This window comes from Cyprinus carpio, chromosome A20, assembly GCF_018340385.1.
Source record: "Cyprinus carpio isolate SPL01 chromosome A20, ASM1834038v1, whole genome shotgun sequence".
Classification (NCBI taxonomy): domain Eukaryota; kingdom Metazoa; phylum Chordata; class Actinopteri; order Cypriniformes; family Cyprinidae; genus Cyprinus; species Cyprinus carpio.
This window is the reverse complement of record NC_056591.1, coordinates 1807737-1832497: the sequence shown is the minus strand read 5'-3', so window position 1 is coordinate 1832497 and position 24761 is coordinate 1807737. Positions and strand designations below refer to the sequence as shown.

The window sequence follows — 24761 nt, the reverse complement described above, 5'->3', positions numbered from 1 at the left end:
GAGGGTCAAATAAAGTTGAAAGAGATGTGTTTTTAGCTGATTCTTGAAGAGTTGGGCAGGTCATTCCACCAGGAGGGAACATTTAATTTAAAAGTCCATAAAAGTGGCTTTGTGCTTCTTCGGGATCGCACACTCAAGCGATGTTCACTTGCAGAACGCAAGCTTCTAGAGGGCATGTAAGTCTGAAGTAATGAATTTAGGTAGATGGGAGCAGAGCCAGTGGTGGTTTTGTAGGCAAACATCAATGCCTTGAATTTTATGCGAGCAGCTATTGGTAGCCAGTGCAAACTGATAAACAGAGGTGTGACATGCATTCTTTTCGGCTCATTAAAAATTAATCTTGATAGAACTGGCTGGAAGACCTGTCAAGAGAGCATTGCAATAGTCTAGCCTGGACAGAACAAGAGCTTGAACAAGGAGCTGTGCAGCATGTTCTGAAAGAAAGAGATTGATCATCTTGATGTTGAATAAAGCAAATCTGCAAGACCGGACAGTTTTAGCAATGTGGTCTGAGAAAGTTAGCTGATCATCAATCATAACTCCAAGGTTTCTGGTTGTTTTTGAAGGAGTTATGGTTGATGTGAAAATTGGATGGTGAAATGTGAAAAATGATGGGTTTGCTGAAACCACAAGCATTTCTGTCTTGGCCAGGTTGAGTTGAAGGTGACGGTCCTTCATCCAGCAAGAAATGTCTGTTAGAAAAGATGAGATGCGAGCAGCTATCGTCGGATCATCAGGATGGAATGAGAGGTAGAGTTGAGTGTCATCAGCATAGCAGTGGTATGAAAAGCCATGTGTTGCAGGCCCCGCCTCCGGAGACCCATCAGACAGATTACTGTACCTGTAAAAACAGGATAAAATGAAAAGACCGGGAGAGTCACGTCTGCTCCTTCACAGCTCCTCTGTTGGTATATTTATTCAGTGTACAATCAATTTCAGAAATCAATTTCAGGTACATACAATTGTTTTTAAAGCTTTGCTTCACATTCTGTTGTGTCTCTTTCTTTCTTTTTCATCACTTTAATGTCACTGTATTACAATAAATCCTTTTACCATTTTTCTTGTCTTCAATTTACTCTTTTGTTGACACCTAAATACTCCATAGACATTTTATACACCATCAATACTAATATTTATAAAGACAATATAACTTAGAATTAGATTTACTCAATATGTATATATAGTGTAAAAGTATATATTTTAAACCAATGTCTTCTTTACAATATTATATATTGTAAATAATAACACAATTTACTATTTTTTCCCCTCACAGGCGAGTATCTATAATGGAAGAACACATACAGTGTGCTTTTCTAATCTTCCCTCAGTGCCCGTCACGTGACCACCAAGCGCGCCAAACGAGACAACAGAATGAGCTTCCCAGAGACGTTCAACACTCTATTTTACACATTAACTTGAACGATTAAACATTTTATAACCAAAACACAATTAATAAATCTATATAGTTAGATATAAAGATCACTGGAGCATATTTCGATTCTTTCCCTCATATTAAAGAGAGAACATACATTAGGAAAAACAAAACGTTGTAAGATAAATTGCATTCAACACCTTCACATTCATCCTACATCATACGGTTCTGAATGACAGAACCTAACGATGCCATGTAGACAGAGAAGAGAAGTGGTCCAAGAACTGAACCCTGAGGCACCCCAGTAGTTAGATATTGTGACTTGGACACCTCACCTCTCCAAGATACTTTGAAGGACCTGTCTGATAGGTAAGACTCAAACCACTGGAGTGCAGTTCCTGAGATGCCCTTTGGCAATAGGGTTGACAGGAGGATCTGGTGGTTAAAAGTGTCAAAAGCAGCAGACAGATCAAGCAAGATAAGTACTGATGATTTGGAATCCGCTCTTGCCAGTCTTAGGGCTTCAATAACTTAGAGCAAGGCAGTCTCGGTTGAATGTCCACTTCTGAAGCCAGATTGGTTGCCGTCAAGGAGATTGTTCTGTGTGAAAAAGGCAGAGACTGGTTAAACACAGCTTGTTCAAGTGTTTTTGCAATGAAAGGAAGAAGGGAAACTGGTCTGTAGTTCTCTAAAAGATATGGGTTGAGGGTGGGTTTCTTAAGTAGTGGGGTTATACGAGTCTGTCTAAATGCTGAGGGAAAAACACCAGTGTGAAGGGATATGTTAATGATGTGAGTGAGTGAAGGTACAACTGCAGGAGAAATGGTCTGAAGAAAATGAGATGGAATAGGATCAAAAGGACAAGTAGTAGGATGATTAGAAAGGATGAGTTTGGAGACTTATGCCTCAGAGAGTGAAGAGAACGATGTGAATGAGTGTATGTTTGCTGGTAAGATGTGCTTGACGGATTGTGGTGTGGAAAACTGTGAACTGATGTTTTTAATTTTATTAATGAAAAAATGTGGCAAAGTCATCAGCTATTAGAGTTGATGCAGGAGGGGGAGGAGGAGGACAAAGGAGCAAGTAGAACGTTTTTAAGAGCATTCGAGAGTTAGACGAATTCTTATTTTTGTTTTTTAGTATGTCCTTTTAGCAGTGGAGACATTAGCAGAGAAGGAAGAGAAGATTGACTGATACACATTAAGGTCAGTAGTATTTTTGGATTTGCGCCACACCCTTTCAGCAGCTGTAAGCTTAGAACGATGTTCACAGAGAACATCAGTTAACTAAGGGGCGGAAGGGGTGGTATGGGCTGGCCTGGAAGACAAGGGGCAAACAGTGTCTATGTATATGCATGCAATCAAAGGAAGATGTTGCAAGTCAAGCACAAAATGGTTTTGTGAACTGTGTCTACAATCGTGGATAAAATGACACACATGGCTTCTTTTACAGTCATGGCCTTTTTAATGACTTTTTAAAGTGACACCAAAATGGTTTGATGGTCTCGTGGATTTTTTGTGTTTTTTAGACTTTCTCTTCACTGTTTTTGGTGTTGTGCACAAATTCATCTTCAAGCATACCACACGTAACTATGCATTAAGATACCACTAGATGACAGTAACATTTCAGAGATGGTCGGTCATGATCTCACGCACTAAGTAGTTGCATGCACGTGGTTCATCTTTGCGACGGCAAGTTTTATAAGTAATATATTCAAGACCTCCAGACTTTTTTCGGGCCTCTTTAGGCATTTCATTAAAGAGTTATGTTCGCCTGTGGATTTAATTAAATTGTATGAGAAGCACTATACAATGCTAATTTATGATTTTCTTAGTCTTTTAAACTCAATTAATACTCAAGTTAATATGAAAATATAATTTAATATCAAGCTTAAGCAACAAAATTAGTTGCAAAATTTGTTTTCTTATCGGGTTGGACATCTTTTGTAATTCCAAATAAACAGAACATGATCTGTAAATAAATAAACAGTTTAAACATTAAACAAACTTTAGATGAGATTGTGACCTTCTGATCTTCAGTCTCCTTTTTGGTATTTGCTATATGGTTCTTCTCCAAATAATATTTTAGTTTGCCAACGGGCAAGTTTTAAAACAAGAAGCAAGTATTAATGCCACTTCCTATATAGGACATACTGGACATGCCATGTAGGCTTATGGTCCTATCATTTTTTTATCATCAAGCTCTATCATTACAGTCAGCGGGTGTTGCATTGCTTCAGTCCAAAAGAACTTAAATAAAAAGCATCCTTCCATAAAAAACTGGATGTTCATGTCTCGCACAGCTCCGGGGGGTGAACAAAGGCCTAGATTTTTTGACAGTGCCTTGCCACCCATAGATAATTGTTTTTCAGTTGCACTACTAAGGCCTGAAATGCTCCAGGAAAGCTAATCAAAATGACCACAGCTGATCACAGTTGAAAGTCAGATGGCTTTGTGTGCCATTGAGGTAATTAGCTACGCCTGATTGAGTTTACAATTTATTTTTAGTAGGGGGGTGATGTAGGGGGGCAAGTTTTCTGACATGCTGGTGTTATATCTTTCACTTGGATGTTATAGGTTGCACTGAGTAAATACAGCTGGATAAAACTGTGTCCATCTTAATTTCAGGCTGCAATGCAACAAAATGTGATTATTCTAAAGAAGGTGATTTTTTTCTATACCCACTGCAAGTATATGATGTAGAGCTGCCTAGTGTATTTGGAAGAAAAAATGCAGTGAAAGTTGAGGCAGATCCAACACCTGAAGCATCTAGTAAGATCTGAATTAAGGCTATTAAAAGACAATATAACCAGACTGAAAATGAACATCACAAGCATTATTAATGATATTCAAGATGCTGAAAAAAACAGATCCTCCTCCACAGAAGCACCAGTACAGTCCCCCCCACACCACACCGCACCTCAGGGTTCTCCACCTCAAAGCATTTTGCAAACACTGCGGTCTTAAAGAAAGCCAGGTAAAGATGTACTGTTAATACTTGTATGGATTGTTAGTAGAGAAATGGTTACACTGTTGGTTTGATTGTGTAAACAGGGTTGTATTTATTTCACAGATGTAAAACACATGAACAATGTTGACCTTACAGTGTTAAAAAACAGTGAAGTTGTATCACTTTTTATTGAATCTGTACACTAATATAATACTTGACACAATTATTTATGCACTCTTTAAATTATTTTACAGTGTTAAGGTTACAAAAATAGTCTTTGTAGTTACATGCAAATATTAGCAATTTGCATGGTCTGAAGATATAGTATATACAAGACATTCTGTACCAAAAGTACCTTATAAAAACTTTTTTTTTTAGTAAATACACTTTTCTGTAAAAGGGAAAAAGAACAAAAATGCAGTTAATGCAGTAAAAAATGTGAGCATCATGCACGCACACATTTCTGTAAAGCAACTTTGAAACGATGTGTATTGTGAAGAGAGCTTTACAAATACATTTCATTCTTGATATTTGATAGTGTTATCCACTACAAAAAAAAATATACTCTAACAGTCCTAAAATGCTAAATGTGTTCCTCTTCTTGTGAAGGAATACAACCTGCTGGCGAGACAAAATAGTCACACAGAAGGTTTCGTTGCATTTCTGCCGAAACCGATGCATTGTGTTTCCTTCTTTGCTCCACTGGCTGAAAAGACCCATTCCCGTAATTCCTGCAGGTTTCCTCAACTATGCTTTGGTCACCATCTGCAAAGGCTGGAGGTTTATGTGCCACAGACCTGCTCTCGTGGAGGAAGTTATAGATGCATAGAGAGGCCATAGTAATCTTCACCACTTTTTCAGGCTCCAAGAATATAGTCCTTCTGAGAACCCTTAACCTGTTTGCTAGAATGCTGAATGCATTTTCTGCAACTCTCTGTGCCCTTGAAAGACGATAGTTCAGTACCCGCTGACTGCGGTCCATCTGCTCATTTGGATATGGCTTCATGAGATCAGGCCTTAAAGGACAATCCTCATCACCCACAAACATGTACGGCATTGTTATGTCACTGTTGGGCAATGGTTCAGGTGGAGGAAAGTTCAGCAGACCCTGATCCATTGCTTTACACAAGTCAGAGTGAGTGAATAGTCCAGCATCAGAGACCTTATCTCGGGTTCCCACGCTGGTATAAATGAACTTGTAATTTGCATCCACTGCAGCCATTATTGTCACAGAGAATCTGCCCTTGTTATTATGGTCAAGGCAGCCACTTTTTGCTGGAGGCTGTATATGAATCTGTTTCCCACCAAGCGCACCTAGGCAATGTGGAAACTGCCATTTCGATTCGAAGTCCTTGGCTATTGCCCGCCATTCTGCCTCTGTTGATGGTGTCTAGCAACAGAACAGGAAAACAGTTAAGTTTGTACACTAAATCTTGTATTTCTCACACATGGTTAAAAAAAAAAATAATAATAATTACTGTAAATATGAATTCATGACTTATATAGTGAAAGACGTATTCAGATCCTCATCTAAAATACGGTGACCAGGAAGGGACATGTTCAGTGTTTTGTGGCCACATCAAATTAAACTTCTCAGTACCTGTTATTTTGTTGAGGTAATGACACCCATTTTATTTTGAATTAAGAATGACAAAGTCAGTTAAGACATAATATTGACATAATATTATGTGTGTTATATTGTGCACAATCTATAGATACCTTGTCTCTGTGACAGCATTTTAGAGTTTGAATTTGTTAATATGTTAAACAATGCATATGATTTTTTTATACTTTAAAATTCTAATAAATCAATTAACGCCATGTCAGTGGCTAATGGCTGTATTTATGGCAACATTAACAATATAATTTCAATACATCAATTACAATAATGGCTGTATTTATGGCAACATTAACAATATAATTTCAATACATCATTTACAAGAATATAACATTTTCTTAAGAAACGCTCATTATACAAAAAACAACAATAGTACTGATAAAAATCATATACAATCTTTGTTTAATCAGTGATAAAAGAGACTTTTTAAAAAATGTCTTTCAGTATATTTGCTATCATTCCATTCGCCATTTATTATTAATGTACAGATTCAGTATAGGTTTTACATCAGATCCTGGAATATTGCATTCTGTTATTTCCAACTGAAGAGCTTCCTTAGCCACTTTATCTGCTTTTTCATTGCTGATCAATCCCATATGGCTGGTATCCAACAAAAAACAATGCGGAAATCTTGTTTCTTTAAAAAGTGAACTTTTTCTAGCGTACTAATAATTGTAGGGTGTTCAGTTTTCAAAGACTCAAGTGCTTGTAGGCAGGGCTTAGCATCTGTACCAATTAAGAAATAATGTTTTTTTTTATATTTAATAAATGGTTTAATATTTGTTATATCTAGTGTTGCTTTTGTCAACAAAAATTATGACTAAATATCGTCGTCAACGAACCTTTATCATGTGACGAAAACGAGACGAGACGCAACGTAAATGCTGGTCATGTGACGATGACTACAATTAAATGTATAATGCAATATCGTTGACGAATAAAAACGAGACTAAATGTGGTTTTACAAAAATAAAAACTATGCTAAAATGTCTCTTCATTTTTCATTGACCAAAAAGAGACGTTTCGTTGACTAAAACTAGACTACACTAAAAAGAGTATGAACGTGACTAAAACTAGACTAAAATGTTGTCAGTTTTCGTCGACTAAAACTAGAGTAGACTAAAAAGAGTATGAACATGACTAAAACTAATAAAAACTAAAATGACAGCTTCACACAAAGACTAGACTAAGACACTAGTTATATCTTTATATTTCCCCCCTCAATTCATGTTTCTTTTCACCTAATTAATGTTCTACATTACATATTTGAATACGCACGTATGTTTTTGTAAATACTGTAAATGTCTGACAATCATGCCAAAAAGCTTTGATTTTGACTATTTCTGTAGGCCTATGACAGTGAGTGGAAATAAATGATCACAACTTCTCTTTACAGTAATATAACATTTATTTTAGGCTTTAATATTTCACTTCACACTAAACATTAATAGGCTATTTTACCAAGGATTCATATAAAGATATAGTTAGTTGTAATTTATTGAGAAACTACTGTAATCAGCATTTGTGAACATGTAGTTTCATTCATGCCTATGGTTTCATTCTGTGAAAGATTTACTATTTTTAACAAATCATTTGAGTGAAGGATTTAATGAGTCACTAATAACACATAAAACAGATTGTCATTGTAAGCCTACAGAAATAGTCAGGCAAAGATTTACTGGCATGACTGTCCAGCATTTACAGTATTTATGCGGATTTAAATATTATAGCATTATTTGACGTTTAAACATATTCTTTTACCATATATTTATAATACAAAAATATTCAAACCTCATTTGAATGCTGTGCATGTGCAATGTAATATAGCCATATCTTAATGCCACACTGTCATCCTTAATTAAAAGTAAAATGTTATTTATTAATAATCCCCATTTCTGATAATCCCAGGTTCTATGATTGTTTACACATTAAAATTTGTTCCCTCAACATATGATCTTGAAGCCATGGCTTCGCATCGCAGGGTCACGATTCATTATCATGTCCCCACAAGTTCAAATGTCAACAAAACTAAATGAACCAAGCATGTCCCTTCCCAGTCACTACAAAAATTATTTTGTCGTGTTTTGCAGCAGATGTTTATGGTGGAATTAATTTTACTGAATATTTTTTTTCTAAATTACCAAGTAATAAATGTAAACTACTTGCGTAAATAATGTTAATCAGAGCTTACGTTCAGGTAGTCTTTTTTCATGAGCTGGTACAGAGCGGCACAAGTCTCCATAACGATCTGTTAAATAGTGCTGGCCCCAATCCCGTGCTGTGAACTGAGGGAACTGAATGTTTCACCTGCATAAGAAACAAAGTAACTACACAATATACAGTAACAGACAACAGCTATGTTTCTGTTGCCCTGGCAGACCCACCTGTTGCCAAAAACCGCAAGGTCACAGATAGGCGATCTCTTGGGGATATTGCCCGTCTCATTTTTGTGTGCTGCTTGGTTATGAGGGGTCCGACCATCCGCAGCAGGAACTCAAATTCCTCTGCTGTCATCCGCAGCAGCTCCTTGAACCCATTCTCATCAGTCATCTATTGTATGGAAAGCACAAACACGTAGTTTCTACCTGAATAAATTCACACAGGCTTTTCAATTATTCGAAACAAAAAACAAAGCAGGAACATTTCCTTGACGAGCCGCGGCACCCGTGGGCAGCTATGCTATAACTTGCGTCCATCGGAAATGTATTCTTTACCTCCAGCTGCTGCTGCAGAACAGACGATCCGGGCTGCTCGCGTCGTCGTCCCACGCAATTTCTCTTCCATATTCGTCTGTTTCTCTTTTTCTGTTTTTCGCTGCAGATCAGTGCACATACAACTTGAAAGGCAAGCTGCTTGCTGACCACCGCCTCGGGGTTCATTGTTTTTGACTGAGAATTCCAGTCTCGCGCGAGAACTCCTGTCTCACGCGTCCTCTTGCATCATTTCCTGTTTCGCTTCTCGCGTGCGTTTTGTTGTGAAACGTTGTTTGTACTGAAGACCAGACCAACAGACAGACTTGCTTAAGTGAGTATTTGCGAAAAGGTGAAAAACCATGAAATTCTTTCTGTGGTCATTCACATGAAGTACTGAATGACTGAATTATGAATTATTCATTGAATATCGGAGAGCAGATCACAGGAGCGCACTCAGTTGTCTTTTGCATATTGTTACGGTGGAAAGTAAAAATAAAACATAGAATATAGAACACTGCGGACTGATGTTATTGCCACAGATATTTTTCTGTGACATTGAAATACCAACATTAAATTATTTTATTAAGGTATAAAAATAGAGCATGACAGTACATTAATTGAAATTATTTGTTTCTGCCCTTAGTGGACAATGGTTGGTCAGATTATTATTATTATTATTTTTTAATTCAGAATTATTCACTTCAAATCTTAATGGAATTTTATCAGACTTGAATAAAATGCATTAACTTTTTTTTCTTTCTTTAAATGCTTGGTCATAATATGTCTTAAAAAGACACTTCTTAGCCTATTTTAATTAACAAAAACACACACACACACACACACACACAATTACAGTTGAGGTCAAATGTTTACCTTGCAGAATCTGTAATATTCATTACTGTAATAATAAAAATAATTTTCCATCCTCATTTTCACTCTCTGTCCGCACCCTCCTCCACAGCATGTGATGCATGGCTCAGGATGGCCAGCACTGCTTGAGCCTGAGCCAGATTAAAATGAACCAACGCAACCACAACAAATGCCTTCAAAGACAAAATACTTTACACTGCTGTAGCTTTCAATACAAGGGATCAAAACAAAAAAAAAAAAAAAATTAGGATTGGATGAACCATTTAACCCTGGCAGGTAAGAGCAATAAAAGAGCAAAACCTACATCTTCAAGAAAGGAAGTTTGTTATACAGTGCTAATATCAACTGGCGGAAAAAATCACCGGTGAAGCTGCTGGAGGTATATAATAAAATTGTAGGGAAAATTACCAAACACCTGAAAATAGGCAGTAAGAAAATCTGGTAAGGATCCAACTAAACCCACTAGTTACAGACTAATATTTATTACTTCAAATTTATGTAAAATCATGTAAAGTATGTGTGATAACGACCTGAACAGTCACAAGGATCAAAATCATGGAAAGCAATGTTGGCACCCAAAAAGGAAGTTTATTTCAAGCGGATGTGCAAAATGTGCAAAAAAAACTGTTTAAGAGCTTAAAGATTATATATATATATATATATATAAAACGGTCTTAAACTAGACCTGCTGAGCACTTGAAACAATACTAAGTATCTCCACTACATTAAGGCTGGAGTTTTACACTCATGGCCAAAAGTTTGGGCAGTAAAATAAATTTAGTGTTTTGCAAAGTTTGCTGCTTAAGCTGTTGTGGTGTTCATTTACATTGTTTCTAGATTATTGTGTAGAGTGATCAGATGCATTGGCCAAAAAATTTACTTTTCAAAAAAAAAAAAAAAAACATCCTGTGATCCTGACACAAAATGACCAGCTAACATTAATTGACTGATCATATCAGCAGCACATGTGAAAGTGTGAATGGGTAATAGTCAGGTGAAATCACTATCAAACTAATTAGATTGTAAGAGCAGACTGATTGCTATAAAAGGAGGGAAGAAGTGCTTCCAATCATTGTGTTCTTGTTAGCAGTGGTTATCTCCAAAGAAAGACGTGCAGCCATCATAGCGGTGCATCAAAATGGCCTCACGTGCAAGGACATTGCTACAAAGTATATTGCACCTGAAAGAAGCAAAGAAGCCACTTTTCTACGAAAAAAAAAAAAATAAATAAAATAAAATAAAATTATATTAAGGACAGACTGCAGGAAGTACAAGTATTGGACAGGAGAAGACTGGTGCAAAGTTATTTTCTCTGTAGTCCCCTTCTGACTGATTAGAACATCTGGAAAATCGATTTGTTCAGAGAAGAAAAGGTGAACGCTATCATGAGACCTGTGACGTGCCAACAGTGAAGCATCCTGAGACCATCCATGTATGGAGTTGCTTTTCAACCGAGGGAGTGAGCTCTCTCAGAATTCTGCCCCAAAACACTGTCATGAATAAAGAAAAGTAATAAAACATCCTGCAAGAGCAACTTCTTCCAGTGATCCATGAGCAATTTGGTGATCTGTGCATTTTCCAGCATGATGGAGCACCGTGCAACAAAACAATTGTGATAAAGAAGTGGCTCGAAGATCATTGCATTGAAATTTTGGATCCATGGCCAGTCAACTCTCTGGATCTCAATCCCATAGAGAACCTTTGGTCAGTCCTCAAAAGGTGAGTAGACAAGCAGAAGCCCACAAATTGATCAACTCCAAGAACTTATAAGGCAATAATGGATCACCATCATTCAGGATTTGGCCCAGAAGCTAATATCCAGCATGCCAGAGTTAACTGCAGAGGTTATGAAGAACAAGGGTCAACACTGTAAATATTGACTCATTCATATATATATATATATATATATATATATATATATATATATATATATATATATATGTGTGCCAATAAAAGCCTTGAAACTTATATGCTTATCATTGTTTTTCAGTATACCATAGAAATGTGGAAAAATAATCTACAAAGACTGAAGCAGCAATCTTTGCAAAACAAAATTTTTCACTGCCAAAACTTTTGGCCATGACTGCACATGCTACACAGCAACACCCTAATCTCGTTCCCTAGCTTTCGATTAGTGTACCTCCTCCTTGCTACTAGTGACAGCCATTTTAAATACACATTTTTCCCGCTCTTACTAATTGGAACACACCATGTTTTTTTAAAAAAAAAACTCTTGTTTCACAATATGATTTATACACAAGAATTAGGAACAAATTATTAAAACAGATAAGCACAAACAATACCATTAGAATGATGACGGATAATTAAAAACATATTTGCACAAACATTTTCATAAATTAGCTAAAATAAGCGCTTCCACTTTAGTGCACACTATTACCACGGCCACTCAGCTAGATCAGAAAATTCATAAATATTATAACAATGCACCAGAAACAATAAGATCACAGTAAAATCAATAATGGAAGACAACTTTAAAGTCTCTCCATCACTGTATGATAGCAGATAGATTGACCCATTACCCTGAAAAAAAGAGCATTTCTGGCTAATTATCAGAGTGGCTTTAGGAAGGGAAGAAGCACAGTAGATTCTGTGATAAGATCAGAGACTGAAATAAGAAAGGCGCTAGTGAATAAAGAGACTGCAATAGCAGTATTTTTTTTATTTTTTTTGACAGAAAAAATCCTACAACATGATGTGGAAGGAGGGGTTATAAATCAAACTGAATAAGACAGGAGATGGAGGAAAAAATGTTTAACTGGGTAAAGGATTTTCTTTTCGGAAGGTAAACACAAGTAAGAATTGACACAGACATGTCAAATAAATACACAGTTGGAAGTGGCTCACCTCAAGGGAGTAATACGCCCATTACTTTTCATTATTATGATCATAGGAATAGGGGTGGGCGATATGGCCAAAACCTTATATCACTACATGAGTAATTTTAGTTCACACTAATAATATATCACAGTATAGTTGTTTTTGCTATAAAACAGTTCTTTATGATCTCAAAAGTTTAGATACCATAGAAATGTCATAATTCTTGTCGCCAGTGTCAAAACACACACACACACACACACACACACAAATAATAATAATAATAATACTAGCCTAAAAAAACAACAACAAAAAACTCAAGCTCTCTGAAGACAAGCACAGTCATCAATTAAATACAAATAAGAAACTAAGTACAAGCAATAGGACATATTTATATATATATATATATATATATAGATATATATATATATATATGTATATATATTTTTTTTTTTTTTTTTTTTGCACCACCTGCACCACAAATGAATCCTGCTGACTTTCACATGAGTCTCTTCGAACTGCTTTCCTCTGAGAGCGCTGTACATCAGATGTTCAGCTACACAGATATTCTATGGTAAAACAAGCTCCTTGACTACTGATTATGTTTTTTTTCTTTCCCTTGAATCAGTGGAAAGAAGCAGCAAACACTTAAATATCAGGTATGATTTACTTGTTTCACTTGTTGAACAGAATCTGTTTTCAGGAATGACTCAAAGTCAGTTCACATCTCTGGGGTTAGATCAGTATGCTCAATAATGTGTCTTTGACCTTCATTATGATTGTTTTGATTATACTGTGTTGTAAATAAAATGCAAATAATTTAAAAAGCCATTTTCAGTCTCCTCACATTCTGTCTTACCTGCCACACAGTCACATGACTGATGGGCCATTAGTGGATCACTAAATATTCATGGCCATTGTCACTCCCTCGCATAAAGCTTGTCTATCACAAAACATGTCTTACAAAATTTAAATCAATATATTATTTTTTTTTTGTGGATGAGTAAGCGGAATGATTTTCACATCATTTGGATGTAAATATTCTAGCCTACAAGACTGATCACTCAAAAGCCTTATTTTGAACTATTCAGTATGGGTTTTATGGCCTTATTTCAGCTACATTGTTTTCCCCAAAACTTACTAACCACGCATAATACAAACATGTAGATCAAACTTGCTCATATATTATAGTAGCACAGTTTGTGCTGAATACAAAAAAAAAAAAATTAAAAAGTGACGTGACACACAGCCAAGTATGGTGACCCATAATCAGAATTTGTGCTCTGCATTTAACCCATCCAAAGTGCACACACACACAACGTGAACACACACCCAGAGCAGTGGGCAGCCATTTATGCTGCAGTGCCCGGGGAGCAGTTAGGGGTTTAGTGCCTTGCTCAAGGGCACCTCAGTCATGGTATTGCTGGCCCGAGACTCGAACCCACAACCCTAGGGTTAGGAGTTAAACTCTCTAACCATTAGGCCATGACTTCCCCACATGACTTGACCAGTAGTATGTTATAAGTAGCTGAAATAAGCACAAATGTTAGGGTATGTCAAAACATCTCAAGGGCCCCAAAATCACCTCGGACCCCAGAGGGTTAAAGCTGAGTTGTCCAGCTCGGCTTATTCATGTCATTAAGCAGGCATACTCTTTCAGCATGAGGTGTGTGCATGCATGAGGTTTTATATGCATGTTACCACATCAGTTCTTTTATGGCTGGTATTGCATTTTCTCTTTGTGGGGGGTCTGATACTTGGTGACGTCATGTCAAGCACTGCCTTTTCAGGTGACCATCCTCTGGCATACAAGGCCTCACTGTGAGTGTACTGGGTAACTAGGGAGTTGTCCATATCTCCCATAGATGGATCTTGAACATGAGATGATGAAAGAGAACAATAGGTTACTGTTAGTAACCCCGGTTTTCTGAAACACTGAGTGGAGAGATCCACCAAGTTTGCCACGCTTGCTGCACGAGAAGTGAATATGCTCACTGAGGAAAGGTAACCTGTGCAGGGGCTCTATGTGCTCGGTTAAGGGGCGGTCCCTTACCTGCCATTGGGCTCCTTTCTGTCAAGCCAGACTTGGTGCAATTGGATGCTTCTGCAGAGGTCAGGCACGGATGACCTTCCCATAAGTTGATCTCTCCACTCTATGTTTTAGAGAACCTGGGTTATGAATAGTAACCTTTTGTTAACAGAGGCCAGAGATGCTGAAGACGGATGCGAAGAGGAGAAAATACTGTAGCATGCAGAGCAAGCTCACTGTTCACAATGTTTGAAATATAGGAAGAAAGGGGGTTATATGAATGTATAACTGAAGGGAATAGACTGTCTTGAGAAAGGTTTTGATGGCAATGACATTTTCTTCTCCTCTTACCTCCATATAAAGTAGTATTTATAAGCACAGTATTGCTTTGTTTACAGCAGTAACCAAGGAAGCGCTGTATCGCTGCTGTTCCATAAGCGCCACCTGCTGTCAGAAAGTGAAATTGTGTCTCATTCAGACTTTCTGCTGTTTTTGTTTCATACAGATATTTTTATGTAGTTTTTATGTAGCATCATTTCACGAAGCTAAAGTCAGACTATTCTGTTTTTGCTTTAAATCCGTTAAATCTAATTCAAATAAAAAACAACTGCTCTTGCAAGATGTGTGTAGAATCTTTGTTTGGATCATGATTGAAATGCAGTGGTTGCCTCTAATTTCAACACAGATATTTAGCCTACAGATATTTTTAAATAACCAATAAATAAATTTGCTTAAAAAAAAAAGTCAGCTACAACTGTCAGAATTTTCCAATTTACTAGCTTAAATAAATAAAAAAAAAAAATCTGAATCGGCCATGAAAAATCATGATAGGTCCATCACTAATTAAAATACTAAATAAAAGGCCTCAAATTGGAAGTACAATCTGGGCTGCCTTTTTCTATAAATTCTTCAATAGGTGGAGTAGATCTTGTCTTTCATATCTTGGGCTTAAAAAAGTTGGTGACCACTGTTCTAGATGCATTTGGATAAAATGACCAACCTCATCAATAAAAGGGACAGCAAAGATTGCATTTCCACAAAATATTCATTTGTATGTTTTCATAAAATCTGCTTATGTCCCACTGAGAATTTAGGCATGAACCATGATATTTATTTCTAAAAAAATCATAAATTTTCGTATTTGTATGTATTTTTAAAAAATCCTTTCTGTCATTCAGACAAATTTTAAGGTATGTGTTTCTTTACTGTGGAAATATTCCCACATTAAAATACTCTAATAGAGACTGTAATAGAAAAAGACAGAAAATTAAGTTTTAAAGTGTTCCTGTGAAATCTGGATGAGAGACATGAGTAATGCTTTAGAGAGAGAACAATGGGGAATGAACAGAATAAAAAAGAGAACTCAAGAACCGTGTAAAATCAGCATTTGTGATATTAAAGTAAATGTGCATTTATGTTTTTATAGTACAAACAACATGACCTCTGTGCACAGGGTATGATTTGATACTGAGGGTAGCCATTATAATCTCATGATATATGCTCTTTATCTAAAGTCCCAGATATGGAAAACTTCCTTTGCAGGGCCACAATTAAAGTCTCACACGGACCACATCAGTGGGTCTGGCACACGACAGGAAATGGGTTTTTTGCATCCTCCACTTTAGTACCAAAAAAAACAAACAAACAAACAAGAAAAACATGTTAAAGCCCTGAGCGGAGGACAGCCATGAACCACACAATATACAAACAGATCCCAGGTGAATGAGGAAAGACTAAGTGATGAATGAAAGGGAAGGAGATGCGACCTGTCCCAACGCAGAATGCTGTTGGTGTGCCACAGGCTTCGTTTGGGGCCTCTGGAGTGCTGCAGAGAGCAGGATGTTTTGGTTTATTCAGTGCTTAATGTGGGTGTTTCTTACAAGGTGCGCAGTGCCCTCCTCACCACAGAGAAGTAGATTTATGAAAATGATGGCCGATGGCTTAGGGGCAAGAGTAGAGTACAATCTCTACTACGCTACTGCTATGCCACAAAGTAAAAAAAAAAAAAAAAAAATACACTGACAGATTCATTTGTTTACACTAGCGCACATTAAAAAAAATACAAATAAACGGAAAATGAACATGTATCTGATTTCTCTGTTAAATAATAAAAATTGACTTTATTTTATATAGTGCCTTTAAATGAGCTTCTCAAAGCTCTTTATATGTTAAACAATGCAAACATCACAATCAAGTAAAAATACATAAACAATCAATCAACATACATATTGCAATCAACTAAAAGCCAACCTAAAAAATTTTAATTTTCAGCTAAGAATTAAAAATACCAAATGTCTGTGCCACAGAAGTATAGGCTGGAAGTAAGTTGTAAAAGTCCTATTGATGGACTAAAAAAGGACCATGCTGAGGGAAGCAAATGTTCACACCTCGGAAACCACAGTGTTAAATGCTCGGACAAGTTTTGCGATGCCAGGCCATGCAGTGCATTCTATGTAAGCATAAGAACTTTAAAATCGCCAGTGCAGAGATTTCAAAATCGGAGTAGTGTGATCACTTGTTCTGGTCCTGATTAAGAAGCCTAGCTATAGTTCACCTAAACGTGAATATTTTCAATCTTTACGAAGTCTATTTTTGGAGCTTATCAGCTTCTGGACAATATATGCTTTCACTGTATGGAAAAGAACAGCAAAATCAAACAAAAAAATACCAGTACAAAAGAATCATTATTTCGATTTAATTTACACTTTGGGACACTGTATCGTCTACCGAAGGGGAAGCAGTTCATACTGTCAGTGCAAGAAAATAGTCTGATCACCAAGAATGATCTCAACCTGTTTGAGAAGGCATTCCTCGCTGTGTCACAAATCTTGAAGATAGAGAGGTTCATCTTGCCCAACATTTTTCAATGCTGTCAACACCAGGTGCATCAATTTAGATGCAACATGTATTGCTTCAGTTGTGGGAAAACAATAAAAAATTGTGGTAAACAATAAAAATAAAAAAATTTCACAAATCTAAATCACTTTCTACAAACTAAATGTAAAGTGGAGACTTGATAACACTTTAGTATAGGGACTAATTGACTATTAACTAGTTACACTATTAATATATGTTAAACAATATTTTGACCCATATTAGTGGACCTACTGGATGTTGCAATATTCTGCAATAATACCTTAATAAACCCCAATCCTCAAGGCCATCCTTTCATACAAAATGTAAATGTTAATGTAGTGAGTTTTGATACCTAATAAGTCAGACCATATGGTTGTTAATTTAAATCCGAAACAATAAATCATCTTAATACTATTTAAAGTTAGGAGTTGATTGTTTTAATGTTTTGTTCATTGTTAAATAGTGAAAACACTGACTGTGGTTTTTTCACTTGTTCAAATATAACACTTTGGAACAACACAAGGCTGAATATGTGATCACAGAATTTTCATTTTTAGGGCAAACTAACTTAATGTGTAGTCTTGATGTGTAACTAACAAAAAATTTGACTTGTAGATTCTGGCAAGGCCATAACTGATTCTCTGCTGTGGGTTTTACAAGATATCATTTTACTTTTCTTCCATGCCAAAAAGAAATATTTCTTTTGTTAGTACTCATCACTATCTTATTTTACTCAAAAAAACAAGGTCTTGGGTTTGTTCTGATCTTTATCTGATTGTTCTAAAAAGGACACAACACTTGTGTGTGTTATTCAGTCCATTAATAAAAATAAGTCTGAATCTGTAAATTTTTTATTGTTAATTTATATGTTGTTTTTGAAAAACATTAATAATTCATTAACTTGACAAAGAACAAACTTCCTCAAACTGCTTTACCAGCATAATTCCAAAGGAATTAATTCTCTAAATTAGTACAGATGACCAGATCAAAACATGCCTGTACAATGGTCATATACTTCAATTCATCTATAAAGTATTTATTTATTGCTGTTTCATCACACCTGATGTGGAATACTTTTTTTTTAGTACCACCTCGGTTGAGGTTCCAAGTGAACCGTACCAAAACGTGACGTAAACGCTGCTGATCACGGATTGGCTAGAGAGAATCGTCACCCGCTGCGTCACTGACCTCGCGACACAAACACAAAAGAACCGCTAGATTTAAATCAGCACAGCCAGCGAAGGATCGAACGCAACTGTTTTGAATTAGCGCACCTTTATTTAACAACCAAAAAGTTTTGTTGTCTGTTGTGTAAGTAAAGAGATTTCTCTCGTTGATAGCAGAGGAGCGGATCAAGTGAGAGCTTGATGGGGCGACGCGGAATGAAAAACTATTTTTTTTTTTTTTAAGGAGTCGTGGCAGTAGAGGCGGAACAACTATAACGACATGTGGATAATCCTGCCCACTCTAAAGCATTACTAAACTGCAGTGGAAACGCAAACCATACTGAGCCGTGCCGAGCCGAGTCGTACCACGCAGTGGAAGAGCACCATTAGTGTAGTCTGAATACTGCTATTGAATGTGGACTTTAATTGCAAAAGTGTATACTTTTTCCATAAGATACCAAGTTGTTATTTGATTACCCTGACATGTGCAGTCATGGCCAAAAGTTTTGGCAGTGACATAAATTGTGTTTTGCAAAGTTTGCTGCTTCAGTATTTGTAGACTGTTTTTCCACGTTTCTATGGTATACAGAAAAACAATGATAAGCATATCATAAAAGTTTTAAAAGGCTTTTATTGGTGCAAAAAAATAAATAAAAAAATTATATATATAAAAGTCAATATTTACAGTGTTGACCCTTGTTCTTCATAACCTCTGCAATTGGCTCTGGCATGCTGGATATTATAGCTTCTGGGCCAAATCCTGACTGATGGCAATCCATCATTACATTAGTTCTCGGAGCTGATCACAATTTGTGGGCTTCTGCTTGTCCACTCGCCTTTTGAGGACTAACCACAGGTTCTCTATGGGATTGAGATCCGGAGCGTGTGCCTGGCCACGGATCCAAAATTTCAATGTAAAGATCTTCAAGCCACTTCTTTATCACTCTTGCTTTGTGACACGGTGCTCCATCATGCTGGAAAATGCACAGATCACCAAACTGCTCATGGATCGCTGGAAGAAGGATGTTTTGATACCATTCTTAATTCCTGGCAATAACGAGAAATGGAAAAATGGCTCATTTATTCATTTTTCCATTAAGTTTAGCAAACGAAAAATTAGATTTTGGCTCGATTTCTCATTTTTCGTTTGGGGTTTACAAAACGGTTTATGGCTTCAATATTTCATTTGCACATGTGGGCGTTGCTGAAATGCTCCTTTCATCTGATTGGTCAAATCACTCCGCCTTCAGTAAGGCCATTTCATTCTTTCAGGGAGAATAAGAGTCAGTACGAGTGCGGCACTGTAATATCTGAAATCACCACATAAAGTTTAAATTTATGAATGTAAGCATGTGTAGCCAACTCAGTTTAAATGAAAAGAGTGAGATAGAAAAGAGAGAAGGTAGAATCAGTGAATGCACCTTAATACTGACAAAAATTAACAGGGTTTAGGGCAAATAAAATCCCTATTTTTCATGCCTTTGTATTAGTGTATTGTATTAGTTTTATTACATACTAAATTGGTCGATGTTTCCCTTCTTAGTCTTCTTTGTTGGGGTTGAGATAGCCAACATATTTTTAAACATTATTATTATTTATTATGCAAGTAATTGACACCGACTAGAACTTTAATGTTTCACCAAATTCAGCTCAGACCTTCAGACTCGTCTGACTCACGTTGCTGTATCTTTTCTTACTGGAGGGATTACCTTCCCAAAAAATCTTATTGATTTTCTTTATCTGAGCAATGAAGGCCTTAATGTCCACTAGAGGGGGCGACAGGATAAAAAAAATAAAAATCAGTCTACTCTTTTTCTGTTTACATCAGTTTAAAAGACAAATAATGCCATGAATATGCCATATCTGTGTACAAGAACAAGCTTCACACTTAAAGCTGTACAACTACTTAAAACTTCCCATTCTGGCTACCTCCAAGTTTCTTTTAAGATACTTGGTTATTCACACTGGTTTATGCATTTAATGTTTGTGCATCCTGAACATTTATTTTTCATGAGCTCTATATTTGTACTAGGTGTTGATAAATCACATGCACTGAATGTAAAGCGCTAATGTCAGGGCTCTCAGTCCTGCTTCTGCAGGGCCAGTGTCCTGCACAGTTTAGCAACCCTGAATAAACACATCTAAGCTAAGCAAGGTCTTCAGGATCAGTAGCAATGTCCAGGCAAATGTGTTGCAACTGGTTGGAGCTGAACTCTGCAGAACAAGGGCCCCCAGGTTCAGGACTGGGTTTTAAATCAATAAATGAATTTGCACAGTTGGGTGTCTGCATAAAAAAATATCCTAAATATGTGGCCCCTACATTTGAATTGCTGTTTTCCAAAACTTAATCATTTGGCACCAGCTCCAGGAGCAGGAATGCGAGCCTTGACATTAGATCTTTATATTCAGTGCATGTGATTTATCAACACCTACCCAGATAGCATGTAGTAATCAGCACGAGCTCGGCTGCCCTGCGGCAGCCTCGGCTCAGACTCGGCAACGGCGAGTGTTATTTGGAGTGGGTACGGAAGCTCACTTCGGCATGTGGTGATGCGGCTTTAAAGCACTGTCCCTTAAATTTCGGCTCACAGTCATAGATGGTTCAATATAGCAGCCATAATTAACATAAAACTGTTTTTAAAACTTGACTTAAGACCTTTACAGTATCCTCATAATGTTAACTACATACAGCACCCCATGTTGTGAGTCAAAAACACATAATCTGTTGATAAAATATAATAATATTTAATAAAATAATAATACTTAAGTGCTTTTTGGACCTAACATTCTTCTAATATTTGCTAAGAATAGCAAATATATTTATGTCATTATGCTGTCCATTCAATTCTTATGATCGTCCTTGAGATGGTATCAACACCTTCATTTGAGTCCAGCTGTTGTTTTTATTATACTGATTGGACTTGATTAGGGAAGCCACACACCTGTCTATATAAGACCTTACAGCTAAAATCAGTGCATGTCAGAGTAATTTACTGTAGAATCATGAGGTTGAATGGTGACAGCTGCCACGCTGAAGAGCATACTGATTGAATTGTGAAAGCCACAATCTGGCCAAGGTTACAAAAAAAAATTCTGCTGTCACTAAGGACCCTTTGCCTAACTGCATAGTGACCTCAGATAAATCCTTAAATGCACAAAAAACGTTAAGGTTCGGATGAGCCAGAACTCCATTCCTAGAGGAAGCCGTTCGGCCAAAGTCTGAGCTATCGGGGAAATGCGAAGAGCTCGGGGTGAGCCTGGTGAGAGGTAAAGAAGAAACCCAAAGATCACTGTGGCTGAGAGCTCCAGAGATGCAGTCAGGAGATGGGAGAAAGTTGTAGAAAGTCAACCATTGCAGCCCTCCACCAGTCGGGGCTTTATGGCAGAGTGGCCCGACAGAAGCCTCTCCTCAGTGCAAGACACATGAAAGCCTGCATGGAGTTTGCTAAAAAACAGAGAAATAAGATTCTCTGGTTTGATGAGACCAAGATAGAATTCAATTCAATTCAATTCAAGTTTATTTGTATAGCGCTTTTTACGATACAAATCATTACAAAGCAACTTTACAGAAAATTACGTTTCTACAATATTTAGTGGTAGCTTATTGGAGTGGTGACTGTCAGCATTCATGTGCATATAGCAGAAATGTTCAGAAAATCAATAAAAAGACTGTAAATCAAACAGACGATTAACACTAACAGTAACAGCAGAGTCCTATGCAATCAGAACTCAGGACCTTAGCAAAATGTGGAATTTCTGACTATGTTGAACAGTTAAATTAACATCATCTGAGGTCCTCTGAGGGTTGGCATCATCGTGTCCTGGGCAAAGCAGAGACAAATAGAGACATAATTGCGTAGCTGGAGCAAGAAATTTCGAACCGATTATTTAACCCAAGCTGCAAGAATTAATGCCATTTGATCAGATTTGAATCTGAGCCTGCCGAAACATTCTGACTTGCCTTAGTTGGGGACACTTAATTTCCAGAACTGAACTGAGCTGGACGATGACATCACAGAATTCAGTGATGAACTTCCTTTAACTAAAAAATGTAAAAGAATGTTTACTATTGTCCTTTGCTTTGACACTATTTTCCTATTTTGATACTAACTGTTTCGCTTTGACAACATCTGTATTGTTAAAAGCGCTCAAAAAAAAAGTTGACTTGACTTGACTGAACCAATTGCCTCGTAATAGGGTTTGCTGTTTCGTCGCAGAGCTCGAAAGTGCCACACTCTGTTGATGTTTGCTGGTCAGAGCGGTTTAAAATGCAACTAAAAATCAGCTCAAACTTGTCTAAAAACACCTTTTGCAAACCAGTGGCAAATGGTTTGTTGGAAGTGTAATCTATTGAATGCAATTAACAAATCGTACAATACCATTAAATATTAGTGTCTGTATAATATAGATTTTTAACCTATACAGAGCTTGGTTCATGAGGCCAATAAGGGACTATTAACTACAACTCCCTTTTTATAACTCAAATGTGTCATTGAAATGCGGACAAAATATTAGTCAATTTATCCGAGATCGGGCAAAAACCCATATGGACACTGGTTCATGTGTTTATAGAGATCACGCCCTAGTGGTGGATAATTGAAATTTCCAGACAATGCGGAACAGTTATAATGCAACAAAGCCTTGATTACTGAAATGGCGTGACCTTGGCCGGTTGATACGTACTCCAATTGACTGAAGCAGCCTTTCAAAAGCGCTAATCAAATAGATTTTAGACTTGCAGAGAATTGTTAATTGGTAAGTGACTTTTCATCTAAAAGATTTCCTACGTTTAGATTTGACAGGTAGGCTACAAAGCATCAGCAGGGGGGGTATAGTCATGTTGGTATTTCAAATTGCAGGTTAACGTTAGACTTCAAGGGGTTTGGGAAACGATTCGTGCTTTTAGCTCTGAAGTGTGTGCAAAAAAAGCGTCACACGAACGTTAAGCCCATAGAAATCAACTAGGCAAACCATCTGAGAGGAGGGGCGCTTCAGAATGGAATTCCGTTTGAGTTGCATTATAAAGTTAAGACTATATTTTCAGGGATCATTTCTATAGTTCTTTACTTGGAAATGTGTTTCGAAAGTGTTTGTCTCCCAACCCATGATGATGAGCTATAATACTCCTTTCTGAGAGCGAATTGAGGACTGAACTGTGGCTTTGTTCACAAGCTATGTCGTTGATGAGCGTTCATATTGTTTTTTGGCAATGTTGAAGAAAGGAGTATGATCTGAGTGGTGTTGACGTGATATGCTTGGGTCGTTTTTGAGGGGGGTGTTTTCCTACAAAGCGTGTGTTTAAAAAGTCAGATTCTTTTGAAGCAGTTCTGCAGAATGTTCTGCTTAAAACATCAAATGTGAAAAACAGAGCAAGCATGGTGTTGTTCTATAACTTGGGGTCAGCTCATCGCACATTACGTAAGTGGTGACGGGAGAAAGAACTCTCTTCAAAACTTTGAATAGACTGACTATGCTCTCAATGTCAAATGCAGAAATGTTAATTCATACGTTCATGACCTCAAGGTTAGATTATTATTTTGCTTTATTGGATGTTTTTTCTGCATGAGTAATAAACAAAGTCCAGCTGTTCCAAAATGCAGCAGCAAGAGTTCTTACTAGAACCAGGAAGTATGACCATGTTAGCCCGCTTCTGTCAACACAGCACTGGCTCCCTATTAAACATTGTATAGATTTTAAAATCCTACTAATTACTTTAAAAGCATTGAATGGTTTAGCACCTCAGTACTTGAGCAAGCTCTTATCGTAATATAGTCCTCCACGTCCGTTGCGCTCTCAAAAACTCTGGCAATTTGATAATACCTAGAATATCGAAATCAACTGCGGGCGGTAGATCCTTTTCCTATTTAGCGCCAAAACTCTGGAGTAATCTACCTTACACTGTCTGGGGGGCAGACACACTCTGTCAGTATAAATCTAGATTAAAGACCCATCTCTTTAACCTGGCTTACACATAAAACACACACATTTCTGTCATTCAAATCCGTTAAAGAATAGTTAGGCTGCATTAATTAGGTCAACCAGAACTGGGAACACTTCCAATAACACACAATGTTCTTGTTACATCGTAAGAAGAATGGCATCTATGCTAAAATGAGTCTTGTTTATTTCTTATTCCGAGGTTACCGTAGCCACCAGATCCAGTCCGTATCCAGCCCAGATGGTGGATCAGCACCTAGAGACGACCTCTACAGCCCTGAATTTCAGCAGGGACCAGGACAACTAGATGAGCCCCAGAGACAGATCCCCAGTGAAGACCTTGTCTCCTAGACGACCATAGGGACAAGACCACGGAACCAGATGAGCCCTCTCCATGGATCAAACCTGGCCGGAGGAGAACTGGCCCCCCGACTGA

At 37.2% G+C, this 24761-nt stretch overlaps 1 protein-coding gene and 1 non-coding gene across 3 annotated transcripts; one reads left to right on the top strand and one right to left on the bottom strand.

Annotated features, from left to right (window-relative positions):
• Nucleotides 1–4741: 4741 nt before the first annotated feature.
• LOC109050529 lies at nt 4742–8842 on the bottom strand. 2 transcript variants are annotated; one of them, XM_019068081.2, is made up of 4 exons: nt 8654–8842; nt 8324–8524; nt 8131–8246; nt 4742–5711 (listed from the first exon to the last, which is right to left on the bottom strand). In XM_019068081.2, the coding sequence occupies exons 3-4, from the start codon at nt 8179–8181 to the stop codon at nt 4905–4907; spliced, it is 858 nt and encodes a 285-aa protein (XP_018923626.2). In that variant the 5' UTR covers nt 8182–8246; nt 8324–8524; nt 8654–8842; the 3' UTR covers nt 4742–4904. The 2 variants fall into 2 exon arrangements, with proteins under 2 accessions (XP_018923626.2, XP_018923625.2); XM_019068080.2 differs by having other exon boundaries at nt 8324–8489.
• A 14574-nt stretch (nt 8843–23416) lies between these two features.
• Nucleotides 23417–23628, top strand: LOC122149101. The gene has a single exon (XR_006162849.1). It is a non-coding gene; the product is annotated as a small nucleolar RNA U3 (small nucleolar RNA).
• Nucleotides 23629–24761: the final 1133 nt, after the last annotated feature.